The 15,487-nt window shown below is 47.0% G+C and overlaps 1 protein-coding gene across 1 annotated transcript in view; it reads left to right on the top strand.

Annotated features, from left to right (window-relative positions):
• Positions 1-607: 607 nt before the first annotated feature.
• Positions 608-15,487, top strand: part of LOC137208079 (piezo-type mechanosensitive ion channel component 2-like) — a 23,239-nt gene continuing 8,359 nt past the window's right edge. The window contains 9 exon segments of the mRNA XM_067708529.1: positions 608-648; positions 1,078-1,225; positions 2,431-2,642; positions 3,819-3,977; positions 4,813-4,960; positions 5,455-5,643; positions 5,987-6,019; positions 6,021-6,083; positions 6,308-6,368. Of these exon segments, the coding sequence (XP_067564630.1) occupies positions 608-648; positions 1,078-1,225; positions 2,431-2,642; positions 3,819-3,977; positions 4,813-4,960; positions 5,455-5,643; positions 5,987-6,019; positions 6,021-6,083; positions 6,308-6,368 (1,054 nt within the window).

Below are 15,487 nucleotides of genomic sequence, written 5' to 3'. Positions count from 1 at the left end.
AATTCATACTTTGGTCTCTCCTTCTGTCTTTCCAATAATCCATCCACTTAACCATCTTTGCATTTACCCATCTTTCTGTCTTTCCATCTTTCCTTCTTCCATCAATCTATTGACTCTGGATCCAAACACTCTTCCTTCCTTCTTCCCATCCATCCATCCATCCTTCCACCCACCCACCCATCCACCCATCCACCCACCCATCCAGCCATCCATCCATCCATCCATCCATCCATCCACCCACCCATCCATCCACCCATCCACCCATCCATCCACCCATCCATCCACCCATCCATCCACCCATCCACCCACCCATCCATCCATCCATCCACCCATCCACCCACCCATCCATCCACCCACCCATCCACCCATCCATCCATCCACCCGTCCACCCATCCATCCACCCACCCATCCATCCACCCACCCATCCATCCACCCACCCATCCATCCATCCACCCATCCATCCATCCACCCAGTCACCTGCCTGCCCTCCTGTTGCTCACCTGTAGGATTCCCTGTATATCACAAACAATCAAACATGGCCGCTGTACTGTCTCATCCTCAGAGCTGTTCCACATTGACTCCCACACTTTACCCTTGCAGCCGCCCCATGGCGCAGTCAGGCCAGGGCTCACGAGCCCCGTTGGGCTGGTGAGGAGCCGGAAGCTTGGCCACAGAGCTACTTGCCTCGTGTCACAGAGAGAGAACCTGGCAGGGAGGAGGGTCCCCCACACCGAGCTCTTCTCCAGTCTGCATCTCACTGGCCTTTGGTTGAGACCCTCGAGAGCTTACGGTTGGGTTAGTGATTAGGTTGGACCTCAAGCAACCAGCTCTCAAGGGGGTGGAGATGAAGACATCAAGAGACCGCAGCACGGCGGTCACTCGGGGGTCGGTCCCTGCACACCAGGGCAGCCTCCCCTGTGCCCTTTGAGAATACAGGTGTTAGGAGAATGAACCTGTGTGTGGTCCTCAGCCTCCGCATCTGTCAGCTGCGACCTCCTCCCAGAGCCTTCTGGCCGGCACTGGTTGAGATGTGGTCAACCAGGAGGGCGGCCCTCAGCATCACCCTCTCTCCCGCAGGACCCTCCAGATCTACCACTCCACCCACCGGTTCTTCTCCAACCTCCTCCGGCCGCCAGCCAGCTGGGTGTGCAACGTGTACACCCTCGCCTTCCTGGTGGAGATGCTCAACTTGGCCGTTGTCCTCTTTGGCTACTGGGCCTTTGGGGTGAGCCCGCGACCCCGGGCCCGCACAGCCTTCCAGACTGCCCAGCTCAGCACTTGGCTTTCCTGCGAGCCTCCACCCAGACGTCTGGGCTCCTGGGGCTGCAGTGACCCTCCGGAGTCGGGGGTGGGTGTGGCCGTCAGTTCCTTAATAACCAGGCAGACGACAGGCTTTCTTAATAGCAGAGGGTGGTCTGTCTCGCTCCCCACCCCGTTTCTGTCCCTCTATTTAGAATAGCAATTCCACCAACTTCATTACTGAAACGGCTCTTGCTTTCCATGCCCCGTCCAAGTTGCTATGTCGCTGTTTTATTGCTTCTCTGAAAAGCCCATACTAACTAAGGTGAAAGCCAGATACAAGTGGGGCAGGGGCTGCAGTGCGGGCATAGGGTCTCCTCCGAGCTGGCGGCATGCTTCTCTGTCCAGAACTTCTGCCCCCGTCCCACTCCACCGCCCACCTCACGTGCTGAGAATTCATCAAGGCCCAGACCCTCACTCCAAGAACTGGGGCCGTTTGCCAGCCAGAGTGGGGCTGGAGGGAGGACAAGCCTACCCCGTAGCTCCCTCAGCTGTGGCCTGTGCTCCGTGGTCCAAGGGGAGGGGGGTGGTGACAGTGGGAGCAGACAGAGTCCCCTCCAACTTCAGATTTTGGGGGGTGAGTTCTGCTCTGTGTCTTGGGGCTCATGGAATTGTGAAGGGCAGCCCCAGCTCTCAAGGAACTGAGCTTTCTACTGAGGAAACAGGACACGTATCTGGGAGCAGCAAACCCCAGTCCAAGCTGGAGGGCATCCAGCCTCCATGAGGCCAGATGGGGTCCTGGGGCGCGTAATGAACCCGCTCTGCTCGGGGATGGGAGGGGACGGGGAGGGAAGCTCAGGAGGGTTTCTGGAGTCCAGCAGCATCAGAACAGGCCTTGAAGGGCAAGACAGGAATGAGAGAGAGAAGAGCAGGGGAGCCCAGGGTTTTCAGGGGCCGAGGGAGGGACCCAGGTGCAGGGAGGGACGTAGCAGCGCGAAGCCTCTGTAATAGAGGACTTGGAGGCTGGCACACAGAGTGAGGGGAGGAGGGGCCCCCGAGGTCCAGGCTGAGAAGGGTGATGCCTCCTACAGCTCCTGCAGCGTGAGGATGGTGGGGACAGGGGAGGGGGGCGCTCTCGGCCACACATCCCCCCGCCAGCCGCTTCCTAAGCCGCCTTTCTGGCTCCGGTAGAAACACTCAGCCGCTGACCTGGCGGAGTCGCTCTTGGAGGAGCCGGTGCCCAAGGCCTTCCTGGCGATGGGGCTCATCCAGTTTGGCACGATGCTGGGGGACCAGGCCCTCTACCCGCGGAAGGCCTTGCTGGGGAAGTGTGCCTTCCAGGTCCTCGGAGTCCTCCGCACCCACTTCTGGCCCTTCTTCGTCCTGCCTGGTGTCACCAAGAGGTACCCTGACTGCCTTGCCGGCCCTCCTTTCTCCCTCCCCACCACCCCCCCACGCCCCCGGCCAAAAGAAAAAAGGCAGGGCTTCCCTGGTGGCGCAGTGGTTGAGAGTCCGCCTGCCGATGCAGGGGACGCGGGTTCGTGCCCCGGTCCGGGAAGATCCCACGTGCCGCGGAGCAGCTGGGCCCGTGAGCCATGGCCACTGAGACTGCGCGTCCGGAGCCTGTGCTCCGCAACGGGAGAGGCCACGACAGTGAGAGGCCCGCGTACTGCAAAAAAAACCAAAAAAAAAAAGAAAGAAAAAACGCAAAGATCCACCTGCACGGGGAGCATCTTGCAATTCCGATGGAGTGAGAAGCAGAGGACTGGACCGCTGATGTATCCCCGAGCAGCTCTGTAAATAAGCTCGAGAAATATTTATCAGGCCTCGTAAACCTCCCCCAGGGACTCCCCTGGCTCAGCCCAGCTGTACTTTCGTTCCCTCCCTACGAAAAAGGCCAACGCCGGGCCTGCCAGGGAGACTAGGAGATGGCCGGGTTTCAGCTGAGAAACGGCGGGGGACGCAAGGTGGCATTGACCTGCCACCCCAGGCCTGGGCTCCAAGCCCAGATTTAGAGCAGCAGAGACATCAAACCTCCCCTGGACCCCAGGGCCTGGCTCGAAACTTGTCTCCAGAAGAGACGTTTGCAGCAAACTCGCTGGGGGCTCATTTCTCCCCGTTCTGCCAAGAAGCACGTCAAGAGCTTCCCGAGGCCCTTCTGATTAGATGATCTCCTTTCGGCCCAACAAAGAAGATTTAAGGATTATCTTAAGAATAAGTCATCAGCCGAGCCGCAGACAGCCCGAGAGGGGCGAGGTTCTGACACCTGCAGCTGCGGCCCTGGCTCCTCTGTCAGGAGTAGGTGAGTGGAGAATAAAAACTTGCCTTTTTCAGGAAAGTAAAGGGAGCCCAGGTGTCCCCAGAGGCCACCTGCAAATCAAATCATTTGAGGAAAAATAGTGTTACTTTTTTCTTCCTTTCTTCCCCAACTAACAATTATGCTTGAAATAATAACCCCAGTTTTCCTCCTGGCTTTGATGAGCTCAGTGCACTGGGTTCCTGAGCCCCCTCCTATTCCTGGGCGGGGCTGTGGAGGCCCAGGTGTGACTGAGATGCTCCCCTTCTCTGGGCGTTTGCAGGAGGTTTAATCTCAACCACGTGGCTCAGATCTGGTACCTGGTGAAATGCATCTACTTTGGCCCGTCCGCCTACTGGATCAGGTGCGGCTACCCAAACCAGATCCTCGGAAATTTCCTGACCAAACACTTCAACCTCATCAACCTTATCTTGTTCAAAGGGTGAGTAGAGAACGGAGCTTCAGATGTACCTGGCAGGGGCCCACTGGGGCTTGCAGGGCCCATCCAGGACAAATTCTGGGCCCATGTCTGGAGGGACGGAGTCTCTCTGATGGGACCACGTCCGAGGGGGTCCTGGGACCCCTGTGTAGGCTGAAACAGGGCAAGAGGGAACCGGCTGTGTTTGCACATCTTCCCTACACACTCTCTCCTCACTGCAGCGCACGAGACCCCGTGGCCCGATCCTGCCCGCGTCTCCTACCTCACTTCGCATCCTTCCCTTCCGTGGGCCCCTGCGGCCACTCTGTTCCCAGACTGTGTCCAGCTCTTTCTAACCTCTGGGGGGGCTGCTGTCCCGGGAATCCTCATCCCACCCCCTTCCACAGAGCTGCCTCTGTTCATCCTTTAGGTCCCGGCATAAAGACCCTCCCCAGCTGCTCAACTGGAGTGTCTCTGCCACTCCCTTTTGCTTATTTCCTTTGTAGCACTTACCACGATCTAGAAACGTTTAGCTACTTAGTGTCGGTGTCCGCCAACTAGGATGTTCTCTCGCTCTTGTTAACCCGCGTAGCCTAGGTACTTAGCATGGGGCCTGGCAGAGTGTAACATTACTTGCTGAAAGGATGGAGGATACATGGGGTGGCTGGGATGGGGTGGGATGAGATGGGAAGAGACAGGATAGGATGCATGAGATGGTGGATGGCACTGGACGGATGGATGGGGTGGGGGAAGGGCAAGGATGAGATGCAGTCGCACAGACAGGTTGGATGGATGGATGGGCTGGACCCCTGGGTGGACCAGTGCCCTCCAGCCTCACAGTGGTCCTCTCTGCTCCCAGGTTCCGCCTGGTACCTTTCCTGCTGGAGCTGAGGGTCGTCATAGACTGGGTGTGGACTGACACTGCCCTCAACCTGTCCAATTGGATATGCCTGGAGGACGTGTATGCCAACATCTTCATCATGAAGTGCTACCAGGAGTCCGAGAAGGTGGGCACGCGGCAGCTCCTGCCTCTCAGGAGGCTTGGAGGTGGCAGCTTTCCTGGTCTCAACCCCGTCCCCCCGGAGCAGTGAGGTTCCTGCCCTGCCCAGTGGGCCGGGTGCTCACCTCATGGCGTGGCCCAGGCCCTGCTTCACTCGGGGCTCAGGAGTTTGTAGGATATCCTCCATAAATGGCAGACTTTATGTTAAGTTCTCCCAGCATCATCTCACGGATGCCCAACCCCCCTGAAGAAGCAGGTACCATTTTTTCCCATTTTACAGAAAGGCAGGCAGCGCAGCATGGCTTTGGGTTCAAGGTCACACGGCTGGGAAGAACGAGGGGTCGGCACTTGGGTCCAACTCTCTCTGACCCCAGCACTTTGGACCACTAGACATTCCCTGAATTGACCGCCTTCCCCCAACTTTGGGGGGGGTCACTCACCAACCTGTCCCCCACTGAGTCTGTATCTGCCTGGCCCTGACCTGCTGCCCGCCTTCTGCAGAAATACCCCCGGCCGCCTGGGCGGCAGCAGAAGAAAGCCGTGAAGTACAGGGTTGGACGCATCGCCATGTGCGCTTTGGTCTTCCTTATGTGGTTCCCCCTGGTTTTCATGGCCCTGTTGAAGACAGTGGGTGGGGTGACCAACCAGCCCCTGGATGTGTCCGTCAAGATCGCCATCAACAGCTACAAGGTGGCTGGAGGGGAGGGGGGAGGTGCCGGCACCTGCTTCCCAGACCGAAACGCTTGTTCTCCAAGCTGTGGTCCTAGGTGTGGGTTCAGAGCTTAGACCGGCCTCTGAGCCTTCGTTCCTGTTCTTTCCCCCACACGTACCCTTCCCATTTCCTCCTCCTGCTGGTTTCAAAAGAGAAGAGATCTGAGTCTCTTCCTCAAGTCTGGCCCCTTGGCATTTTAGCTCATTGCAGCTTGTGTGTTTACTTCCAACGCTCATCACCGCAGAGAGAACAGAAGTTCTTTGGGCACAGCTCGGCCAGTTTTCTGAAGCCCACCTACCCCACTGTCCTCCTTCCTCCCAGACCCTGTTCTCCATGAGCGCTCAGCAGCTCATGGAATCTGGTCGCCTTCTCGGACGCAGACTATGACCAGCTGACCCAGCAACACGCCCTCTATCCCGTGAGCGTCTCCCGAGCCCAGGGGGGCCACCGGGCATCATGCATTTCCTTCTCCCATATCCCGACCAGATTTAACACTTCATAACGCTCCAGTTGTTAAAATGCAATAGACCTGGCGTGGGAAAGGGGCAAATCCATGCAACGAGCGCACAGACATGAACCCAAACGACGACCAGAGGCGCACCGTGTCCTGATGCAGGTTCGCTTCTCTCCCTCTGCCCCCAGCCCGCCATACAGTTCCTAGTGGATTTCAGACCAGAGGACATCGTTCTCGCCAAGATCAGAAGTCAAGCTGTGGGGTGTCAGCCCCGCTGACCAAACAGCAATGGTCCAGGAGCTCGCCGACGCCACTGCCATCTATATCACCACCTCCTGGACCGTTCAGAGGTAATCTGGCGCCACCCAAACCCACAGCCCCGTCTTAACTCCCCAGATCTTACAGGTCAACCGTAGGAGTCCACAAATAATAATCATAATGACTGACCTTGAATGAGGACCACGTGGGTGTCAGGCACTGTGTCCATCCTTCCTCCCTTCCTCTCTCTCTCACTTCTCTCTTTCAAAAAACAATTTCTACTTTGAATTATTCATTGTTCACCAATCTTTCACTATGGTTAACTTTTTAAGATTAATTTGGTTTTGTTTTTAATTTTATAGACGTATAATTGAGAAACATTGAGAAAAGTGGATGCATATAGACACATATATATATACACATGCATATACGATAAGTGCAATTTGATGAACTGTCACACCCTGAACACACATGTGTGACCAGCACCCAGCTCAAGAAACAGAACCTCACCCCCCCTCAGAAGGCTGCCTCGTGGTTCCCTTGGTTGCTACCCCCCTCTCAAGGGAAACCACCACCCTGACTTCTAACAATACAGATGAGGTTTGCTTGGTTAAAAAAAAAAATCAGTCAGTGTGTTTTGCTTTTATTTTGTGATACAGAGTACTAGAATAAAACAAAAACCATCTGTTTAATTTTTAATTATATGCTTAGAAAGAAAATGTTTTTAAAATGGACTTTCTAAGGGACAAACAGTATATTACTTGTCCCCCCAATATTTTGACATTATGTTAACGGACTTTTTATTTATTATCTTTTTGCTTTATAGTCTATTTTGCGTTTTGTTGTAGGTTTTTTTTTTTTTTTTTTTTTTTGCGGTACGCGGGCCTCTCACTGTCGTGGCCTCTCCCGTGGCGGAGCACAGGCTCCGGACGCGCAGGCTCAGCGGCCATGGCTCACGGGCCCAGCCGCTCCGCGGCATGTGGGATCCTCCCGGACCAGGGCACGAACCCGCGTCCCCTGCATCGGCAGGCGGACTCTCAACCACTGCGCCACCAGGGAAGCCCCAGCACTGTGTTTTAAATTTCGGTTCCACACGTTCATTGCTGGCACATACAGATGTGGTCGATTTTTCTTGTTGATCTTACATCTTGCAAGATTGCTAAACTCATTTCTTACTGCTAGGCGGGGTTGTTTTATTTGAAGATGCCTTCGGATTTTATACATGGACAGTCATGTCATGTGCAAACAGAGACAGTTCTATTTCATTCTTTCTAATCTGTGTGCCTTTTCTTTTTCTTGCTTTTCTTTGGTCACACGGCGCGGCTCGCGGGATCTTAGTTCCCCCACCAGGGATTGAACCCAGGCCCTTGGCAGTGAAAATGCGGAGTCCTAACCACTGGACAGCCAGGGAGTTCCCTTTTTCTTGCCTTATTAAAGTAGCTGGAACTTCCAGTGCTATGAGTAAGAGTGGTGAGTTGGACATCCTTGCCTTGTTCTTAATCTTAAGAAAGCATCCCGTCCTTACCCATAAATTATGATGTTAGCTGAAGATTTTTGAAGTGTTTATTAATGGGTTAATATCCCTCTATTCCTAGTTTTTTGGAGTTCTTATTGTGAACGGATATTGAATTTTGTCAAAGGCCTCTCCTGCACCTGTTGAGATGATCATATGCTTTTTTTCTATGGTCTATAGATAGGAATTACATTCATTTATTTTCCAACGTTACACTAACCTGAGTTCCCAGGATAAATCCCACTTCATCATGCGGTATTACACATATAGATATAATTGGATTCAATTGGAAAGCATTCTGTTAAGGAAGTTTGCATCTATCTTTATGAGGGATACTGTGCTATAGCTTTCTGTTCCTGTAATGTGTTTGTCTGGTTTTGGTCTCAGAGTAATGAATTCGGAAGTGCACTCTCCTATTTTCTGGAAGTTTACGCAGCATTGGTATTATTTCTTCCTTAAGTGTTCGGTAGCATTCACCAGCAAAGCCATTTGGGCCTGAAGTTGTCTTTGCAAGAAAGTTTTCCAATTCAAATCCAATTTCTTTGATGTTTATAGAGCTATTCATGTTATATATTTCATCTTGAGTGAGCTTTTATAGATTGTGTCTTTTAAGGCATTTGCCCATTTTATCTCAGTTGAATTTATCGACAAAATGTTGTTCATAACATTCACTTAGGCTCTTTAATGATGGCCTCTAATTCTGCTATTGGTAATTTATATCTTTTTTCATCTTGCCCCCTGCTAAATCTGACCAGAAGTTTATCAATTTTATTGATATTTTCAATAAGCTTTTGCTTTTACTGATTTTATTATGTTGTTTTTCAGTTTTCTCTTGTACTTTGGGCTGATTTTACCGTTTTTGTTTTGTTTTGTTTTTTATGGTAGAACTGTAGGTCATTTGCGTTTTTTCCTGTTTTTCTAATATAAGCATTTAATGCTTGAAATTTCCCTCTAAGCATTAACCGCATCCCACACATTTTAAGTTATGTTCTAAATTTTACTCAGTTCAAATATTTTCTCATTTCTATTGTGAATTCTTCTTCAACCCATGGATTATTTAAAAGTGTGTGCTTTAGTTTCAGATATTTGTAATTTTCCAGCTATTCCGATACCGATTTCTAATTTAATTCCACTGTGGTGAGAGAATATTATCTGTAGAATTTCAGTCTTTTTAAATTTATTAAGAGTTGTTTTATGCCCATAATATGGTCCATCTTGATGAATGTTTCACGTGTCCTTGATAAGAATTACGTTCTGCCATTGCTTTTGGTAGTATTATTGTCTTCTCTACCTTTACTGGTTTTCCATCTATCTGTTGTATCAACTATTGAGAGAAAGTATCAAAAACTGTAATTAACTCTGGATTTGTCTATTTCTCCTTTGAAATCTGTCAGTGTTTGCTTCATGTATGTTGAAGCTCTATTACTTGGTGTATAAATATTTAGTAGGATTAGCTCTTCTTGATGAATTGTCCCCTTTATCATTATGGAATGGTCCTCTTCATCCTTGTAGCAGTCCTTGCTCTTAAATCCACTCTGACTTGTTTAACATAGCAGCTCCAGCCTTCTTCTGGTTAGTGTTAGTAACGTATCTTTTTCCGTCCTTTTATAAGTTTTGAAGTGGGTTTCTTACAGACAGCATAGATTTGGTTATTATTTTTATATCCAATGTTACAATCTCTTCCTTTTAACTGGTGCATCTAGACTATTTGCATTTAACATGATCATCGACATGGTTGAGTCTGAATTATCTTGTTGCACGGTTTACTATGTACCGTTTGTTTTTCATTTCCTTTTTCCTCTTTGTGTGTGTGTGTGTGTGTGTGTGTGCGCGCGGCTGGAAAGAGTTTCAAGGCCACAGCACAGGGAGTGGGACTGCAAACAGAATCTAATGGTCCCCATGAGTTGAGCAGAGTTTGGGGTCTAGGAAGGCCACAGTGGTGAGAATTTGCAAGTCAGAGTAGGGAGGAGAGAGAGCTGAACAAAGAGAAAACGTTGGGCATCTGTAGAGGGTTCCTCTGAGTCTGTAGCTGAGTGTGGATCATTATACATGTGCAAGGAAACTATCAAGGTGGAAAGAAAAAACACACTGGAAAGCAACAGGAGGAATATTACCTGGAGCTGAAAATGGCCAGGAATGATTTGTAAGCCCATGAATGATAGTGGAAAGACCTCATAAGACATGGGGTATAGAGTATGGTGCTCAGGGACCACTGTCTTAGGTGTTGCTTGTTATTGCATTGGTTTCTGCTTTTATCTTTATTATCTCCTTTATTCTCTTACTCGGGCTTAATTTGCTCTTCTTTTTCCAGCTTTTTAAAAGGTAAATTATATCATCGATTTTTAAACCTTTCTGTCTTTTCCAAAACAGATTAAAATCTATAAATATCCCTCAAAGCACTGCTTCAATTGCATCTGACAGATTTTGATTTGTTGAATTTTCCTTGTCATTCAGTTTGACGTATTTAAATTTTTTCTTTGTGATCTCATCTTTGAGCCATGTGTTATTTAAACATGTGTTGCTTAATTTACGAATATCTGTGAGCTTTACTATATGTCTTTTTTTATTTCTAATTTAATTCCATTGTGTTCATAGGAAAAAAAAAAAACAACCTCTGTATAAGTTTTCAATCTTTTGAAATTTACTGAGACATTTTTTGACCCAGCATATGGTCTATCTTGATACATATTACATATTTACATGAAAGAATGTATATTCTGTAGTTGCTGGGTATGGTGTTCTATAAATGTCAATAAGGAAAGACGGTTGATAATAACGTTGGAATCTTTTACATGTTTATTAATTTGGGGGGTCCAGTTTTACTATCAGTTCCAGAGAGTAAGTTAAAATCCGTCTATGATTATGGAATTTTCTATTCCTTTGATTCTATCAAGTTTTTGCAATTATGCATTTTGAAACTTCGGTATTAAGATGCCTATACATTTATGGTTGTCTTGCTTTCCTGATGGATTGTGAAATGTTTTCATTATCATTATGAAACGTTTTATCATTATGAAACGTTCCTTTTTATCTCTGGCAATATTTTTCTTGTAGTCTGCTTGTGTCACATTAATGTAGTCATACTAACTTGTGTTTACTGTTTGCATAGCAAATTTTTCCCATCCTTTTACTTTTTTTTTTTTTTTTGCGGTACGCGGGCCTCTCCCTGTTGTGGCCTCTCCCGTTGCGGAGCACAGGCTCCGGATGCATAGGCTCAGCGGCCATGGCTCACGGGCCCAGTCGCTCCGCGGCATGTGGGATCTTCCCGGACCGGGGCACGAACCCGCGCCCCCCCGCATCGGCAGGCGGACTCTCAACCACTGAGCCACCAGGGAAGCCCCATCATTTTACTTTTAATCCTTGTCTTTGTGTTTTAATTATTTCATGTAGATCACATGCAGTTAGATCTTGGATTTTAAAATCTAATTGGACAATATTACCTTTTAATTAGAGTGTTTGGTCCCTTTACATTTTAACATAGTGATTGATTGATAAGGTCAAGTTTAAGCCTACCATTTTTCATGGTTTTTTTTTTTTTTTTTTTGGGTCATGCCACATGGCATGTGGGATCTTAGTTCCCTGACCAGGGATTGAACCTGTGTCCCCTTCATTGGAAGTGCAGAGTCTTAACCACTGGAGCACCAGGGAAGTCCCTTTTGCTATTTGTTTTTAATCTCTCTCTTTTTTGTTTTGTTTTGTTTTGCTTTTCTGTTTTTTGCCTTCTCTTGGGTTAACAGAAATGTTTCTGTATTTTTAATATTCCATTTTAATTCCTTGTTATCTTTTCAAATATGCATCTTTACACATCGTTTTTAATGTCTGTTCCAGGGATTATAATATGCATTACTTTTCCCCCCAATTTTTCATTGTGGTAAAATAGACATAAAATTTACCATCTAATCATTTTAGCTATTTTCAGTGGTATTAACTTCATAATGCACTGCCGTCACCACCATACATCTCCAGAACTCTTTCCATCTTGTAAAACTGAAACTCTGTCCCCCTTAAACATTAACTCCCCATTCTTCCCTTTCCTCCGTACCTAGCAATCATCATTCTACTTTCTGTATCCATGACTTGGAGTACTCTAAAAGCCTCATATATAAGTGGCATCATACAGTACTTTTGTGACTAGATTATTTTATTTAGCATAGTGTCCTCAAGATTCATCCACGTTGCAACATGTATCAGAATTTCCTTCCTTTTTATTTTTTATCTTTTAAATTTTTATTTATTTATTTAAATTTATTTATTTATTTATGGCTGTGTTGGGTCTTCGTTGCTGTGTGCGGGCTTTCTCTAGTTGCAGCGAGCAGGGGCTACTCTTTGTTCCAGTGCGTGGGCTTCTCATTGCAGTGGCTTCTCTTGTTGAGGAGCACGGGCTCTAGGTGTGGGGGCTTCAGTAGTTGTGGTTCTCAGGCTCAGTAGTTGTGGCTCGTGGGCTCTAGAGAGCAGGCTCAGTGGTTGTGGTGCACGGGCTTAGTTGCTCCGCGGCATGTGGGATCTTCCCGGACCAGGGCTCGAACCTGTGTTCCCTGCATTGGCAGGCGGATTCTTAATCACTGCGCCACCAGGGACATCCTCCTTCCTTTTGAAAGCTGAATAACAGTCCATTGTATGTATAGACCATATTTTGCTTATCTGTTCATCCATTGATGGACACGTGGGTTATCTCCATATTTTGTGAACAATGCTGCTATGAACATGGTTATACCAATATCTCTGAGACACTGTTTTCAATTCTTTTGTGTGTAATCCTAGAAGTGGAATTGCTGGTTCATATGGTGATTCTATTTAAAATTTTTTTAGGAGCCACCATACTGTTTTGCACAGAGGTGGTACCATTTTACATTCCCACCAACAATGCACAAAAGTTTCAACAGTATCACCTTCTGGTTTTTTGAGACTAGCCACACTAATGGGTATTAGGTACGTATTATAGTTAGTTCATTGTAGTTTTGATTGCATTTCCAAATAATTCTTGATGTTGAGCATCTTTTCATGTACTTATCAGCCATTTATATATCTTCTTTGGAGAAATGTCTGTTCAAGTGCTTTGCCCATTTTTTAATCAAGTTGTTTGGGGTTTTTTGGTTGTTGTTGCCAAGTTTTAGGAATTCTCTCTGTATTCTGGATATTAACCCCTTATCAGTTATACAATTTGCAAATGTTTTCTCCCATTCTATGAGTTGCTTTTCTATTCTGTGGATAGTGTCTTCTGATGCACAAATTATTATTATTATTTTGCGGTACGCGGGCCTCTCACTGTTGTGGCCTCTCCCGTTGCGGAGCACAGGCTCCGGACACGCAGGCTCAGCGGCCATGGCTCACGGGCCCAGCCGCTCCGCGGCATGTGGGATCTTCCCGGACCGGGGCACGAACCCGTGTCCCCTGCATCGGCAGGCGGACTCTCAACCACTGCGCCACCAGGGAAGCCCCTGATGCACAAATTTTAAAATTTTCATGAAATTCATTTAATCTATTTTTATTTCTGTTGCATGTGTCTCTGGTGTCATATCCAAGAAATCACCACCAAATCTAATATGAAGCTTTTACCCAATGTTTTCCTCTAAGAACTTTATAAGTTTAGGTCTTACTTTAGGTCTTTGATACATATTCAGTTAGTTTGTATACATGGTGTTAGATAAGGGTCCAACTTCATTCCTTTGCATGTGAGTATCCAGTTTTCCCAACACAATTTATTGAAAGACTGTCCTTTCCCCATTGAATAGTCTTGACACCCTTGTCAAAAGTAATTTGACCATATATGCAAGAGTTTATTTCTAGCCTATTCCATTCCATTGGTCTATATGTCTGTCTTTATGCCAGTACCACATTGTTTAGATTACTATAGCTTTGTAGTAAGTGCTGAAATTAGGAAGTATGAGTCTTCAGGCTTTTCCCCCCTTTTCAAGGCTGTTTTGGCTATTTGGGGTCCCAAGAGATTCTATATGAATTTTAGAATGGGTTTTTCTATTTCTGCAAAAAATGTTATTGAGGTTTTTATAGTGATTCCATGGAACCTGTAGATTGCTTAAGGTAGTATTGACATCTTAATAATATTCACTCTTCCAAATGAATTCATGGCATAGAGAGATCACCTTATCATCCTTTTAATATCTGTAGCATCTGTCATGATATTCCATCTTTCATTTCTGATATTTATAATTTGTGTCTTTTCTCTTTTTATTTTGCTCAGTCTGCTTAGAGCATTATCAAATGTATTGATTTTTCAAATAACTAATTTTTGGTTTCCTTTATTTTCTCTATTTTTCTATTTTCAATTATACTAATTGCTGCTTTATTTCACTCCTTCTGCTTTCTTTGGGTTTAATTTGCTCTTTTTCTGTTTCTAAAGTGGAATTCTAGATTATTTACTTGATACTTCCTCTTTGATCCATGGGTTATTTAGAGGTGTGTTGTTTAATTTCCAGATACCTGTTATCAATTTCTAGTTTAAGTCCATTATGGTCAGAGAATATACACTGTATAATTTTAATTCCTTTAAGTTTAATTTTTTAATGACTCAGAATATAAGTTATTTTAGTGAATGTTCCACTTGCACTTTTTTATCTTTATTTTTTAAAATTAATTTAGTTATTTATATTTTGGCTGCGTTGGGTCTTCATAGCCGTGCGCTGGCTTTCTCTAGTTGTGGAGAGCGGGGGCTACTCTTCGTTGTGGTGCGCGGGCTTCTCATTGCAGTAGCTTCTCTTGTTGTGGAGTGTGGGCTCTAGGTGCGCGGGCTTCAGTAGTTGCGGCATGTGGGCTCAGTAGCTGTGGCTTGCAGGCTCTAGAGCGCAGTCTCAGTAGTTGTGGTGCACGGGCCCAGTTGCTCTGTGGCATGTGGGATCTTCCCAGACCAGGGCTCAAATCCATGTCCCCTGCATTGGCAGGCAGATTCATAACCCCTGGGCCACCAGGGAAGTCCAGACTTTTACACTTGAAAAGAATAAGTATTCTGTTACCATTGGCTGGAGAGGTCTGTAAATGTCAACTAGGTCAAGTTGATAGTGTTGTTCAGATCTTCCATATCCTTGCTGATTTTCTGTCTACCTATTCTGTTGATTACTGAGAAAGCAGTGATGAGGTCTCCAAACATAACTGTGGATTTGTCTATTTCTTCTTTCAGTTCACTCAGTTTTTGTCTTGTGTAGTTTGGCCCTCTGTCATTGGGGCACCCATATTTGGGATTGTTATATCTTCTTGGTAAGTTCTTCTCTCCTTATTTAATGGCCCTGTTTATACCTGGTGGTTTTTTTTTGTACTGAAGTCTTCTTTTTTTGTGTGTGTGTGATACGCGGGCCTCTCACTGCTGTGGCCTCTCCCGTTGCGGAGCACAGGTTCCGGACGCCATGGCTCAGCGGCCATGGCTCACATGGCAGTCTCAGCGGTCATGGCTCACAGGCCCAGCCGCTTCGTGGCATGTGGGATCTTCCCGGACCGGGGCACGAACCCGTGTCCCCTGCATCGGCAGGTGGACTCTCAACCACTGCGCCATCAGGGAAGCCCTGAAGTCTTCTTTGTCCGACGTTAATATAGCCACTTCTGCTTTATTTTGATTCGTGTTAACTGTGTCTTTTTTCCATCCTTGTGC

This window comes from Pseudorca crassidens, chromosome 15 (assembly GCF_039906515.1).
Source record: "Pseudorca crassidens isolate mPseCra1 chromosome 15, mPseCra1.hap1, whole genome shotgun sequence".
Taxonomy (NCBI): domain Eukaryota; kingdom Metazoa; phylum Chordata; class Mammalia; order Artiodactyla; family Delphinidae; genus Pseudorca; species Pseudorca crassidens.
Note: the sequence above shows the minus strand (reverse complement) of the source record. Positions and strands in the feature narration are given on the sequence as shown.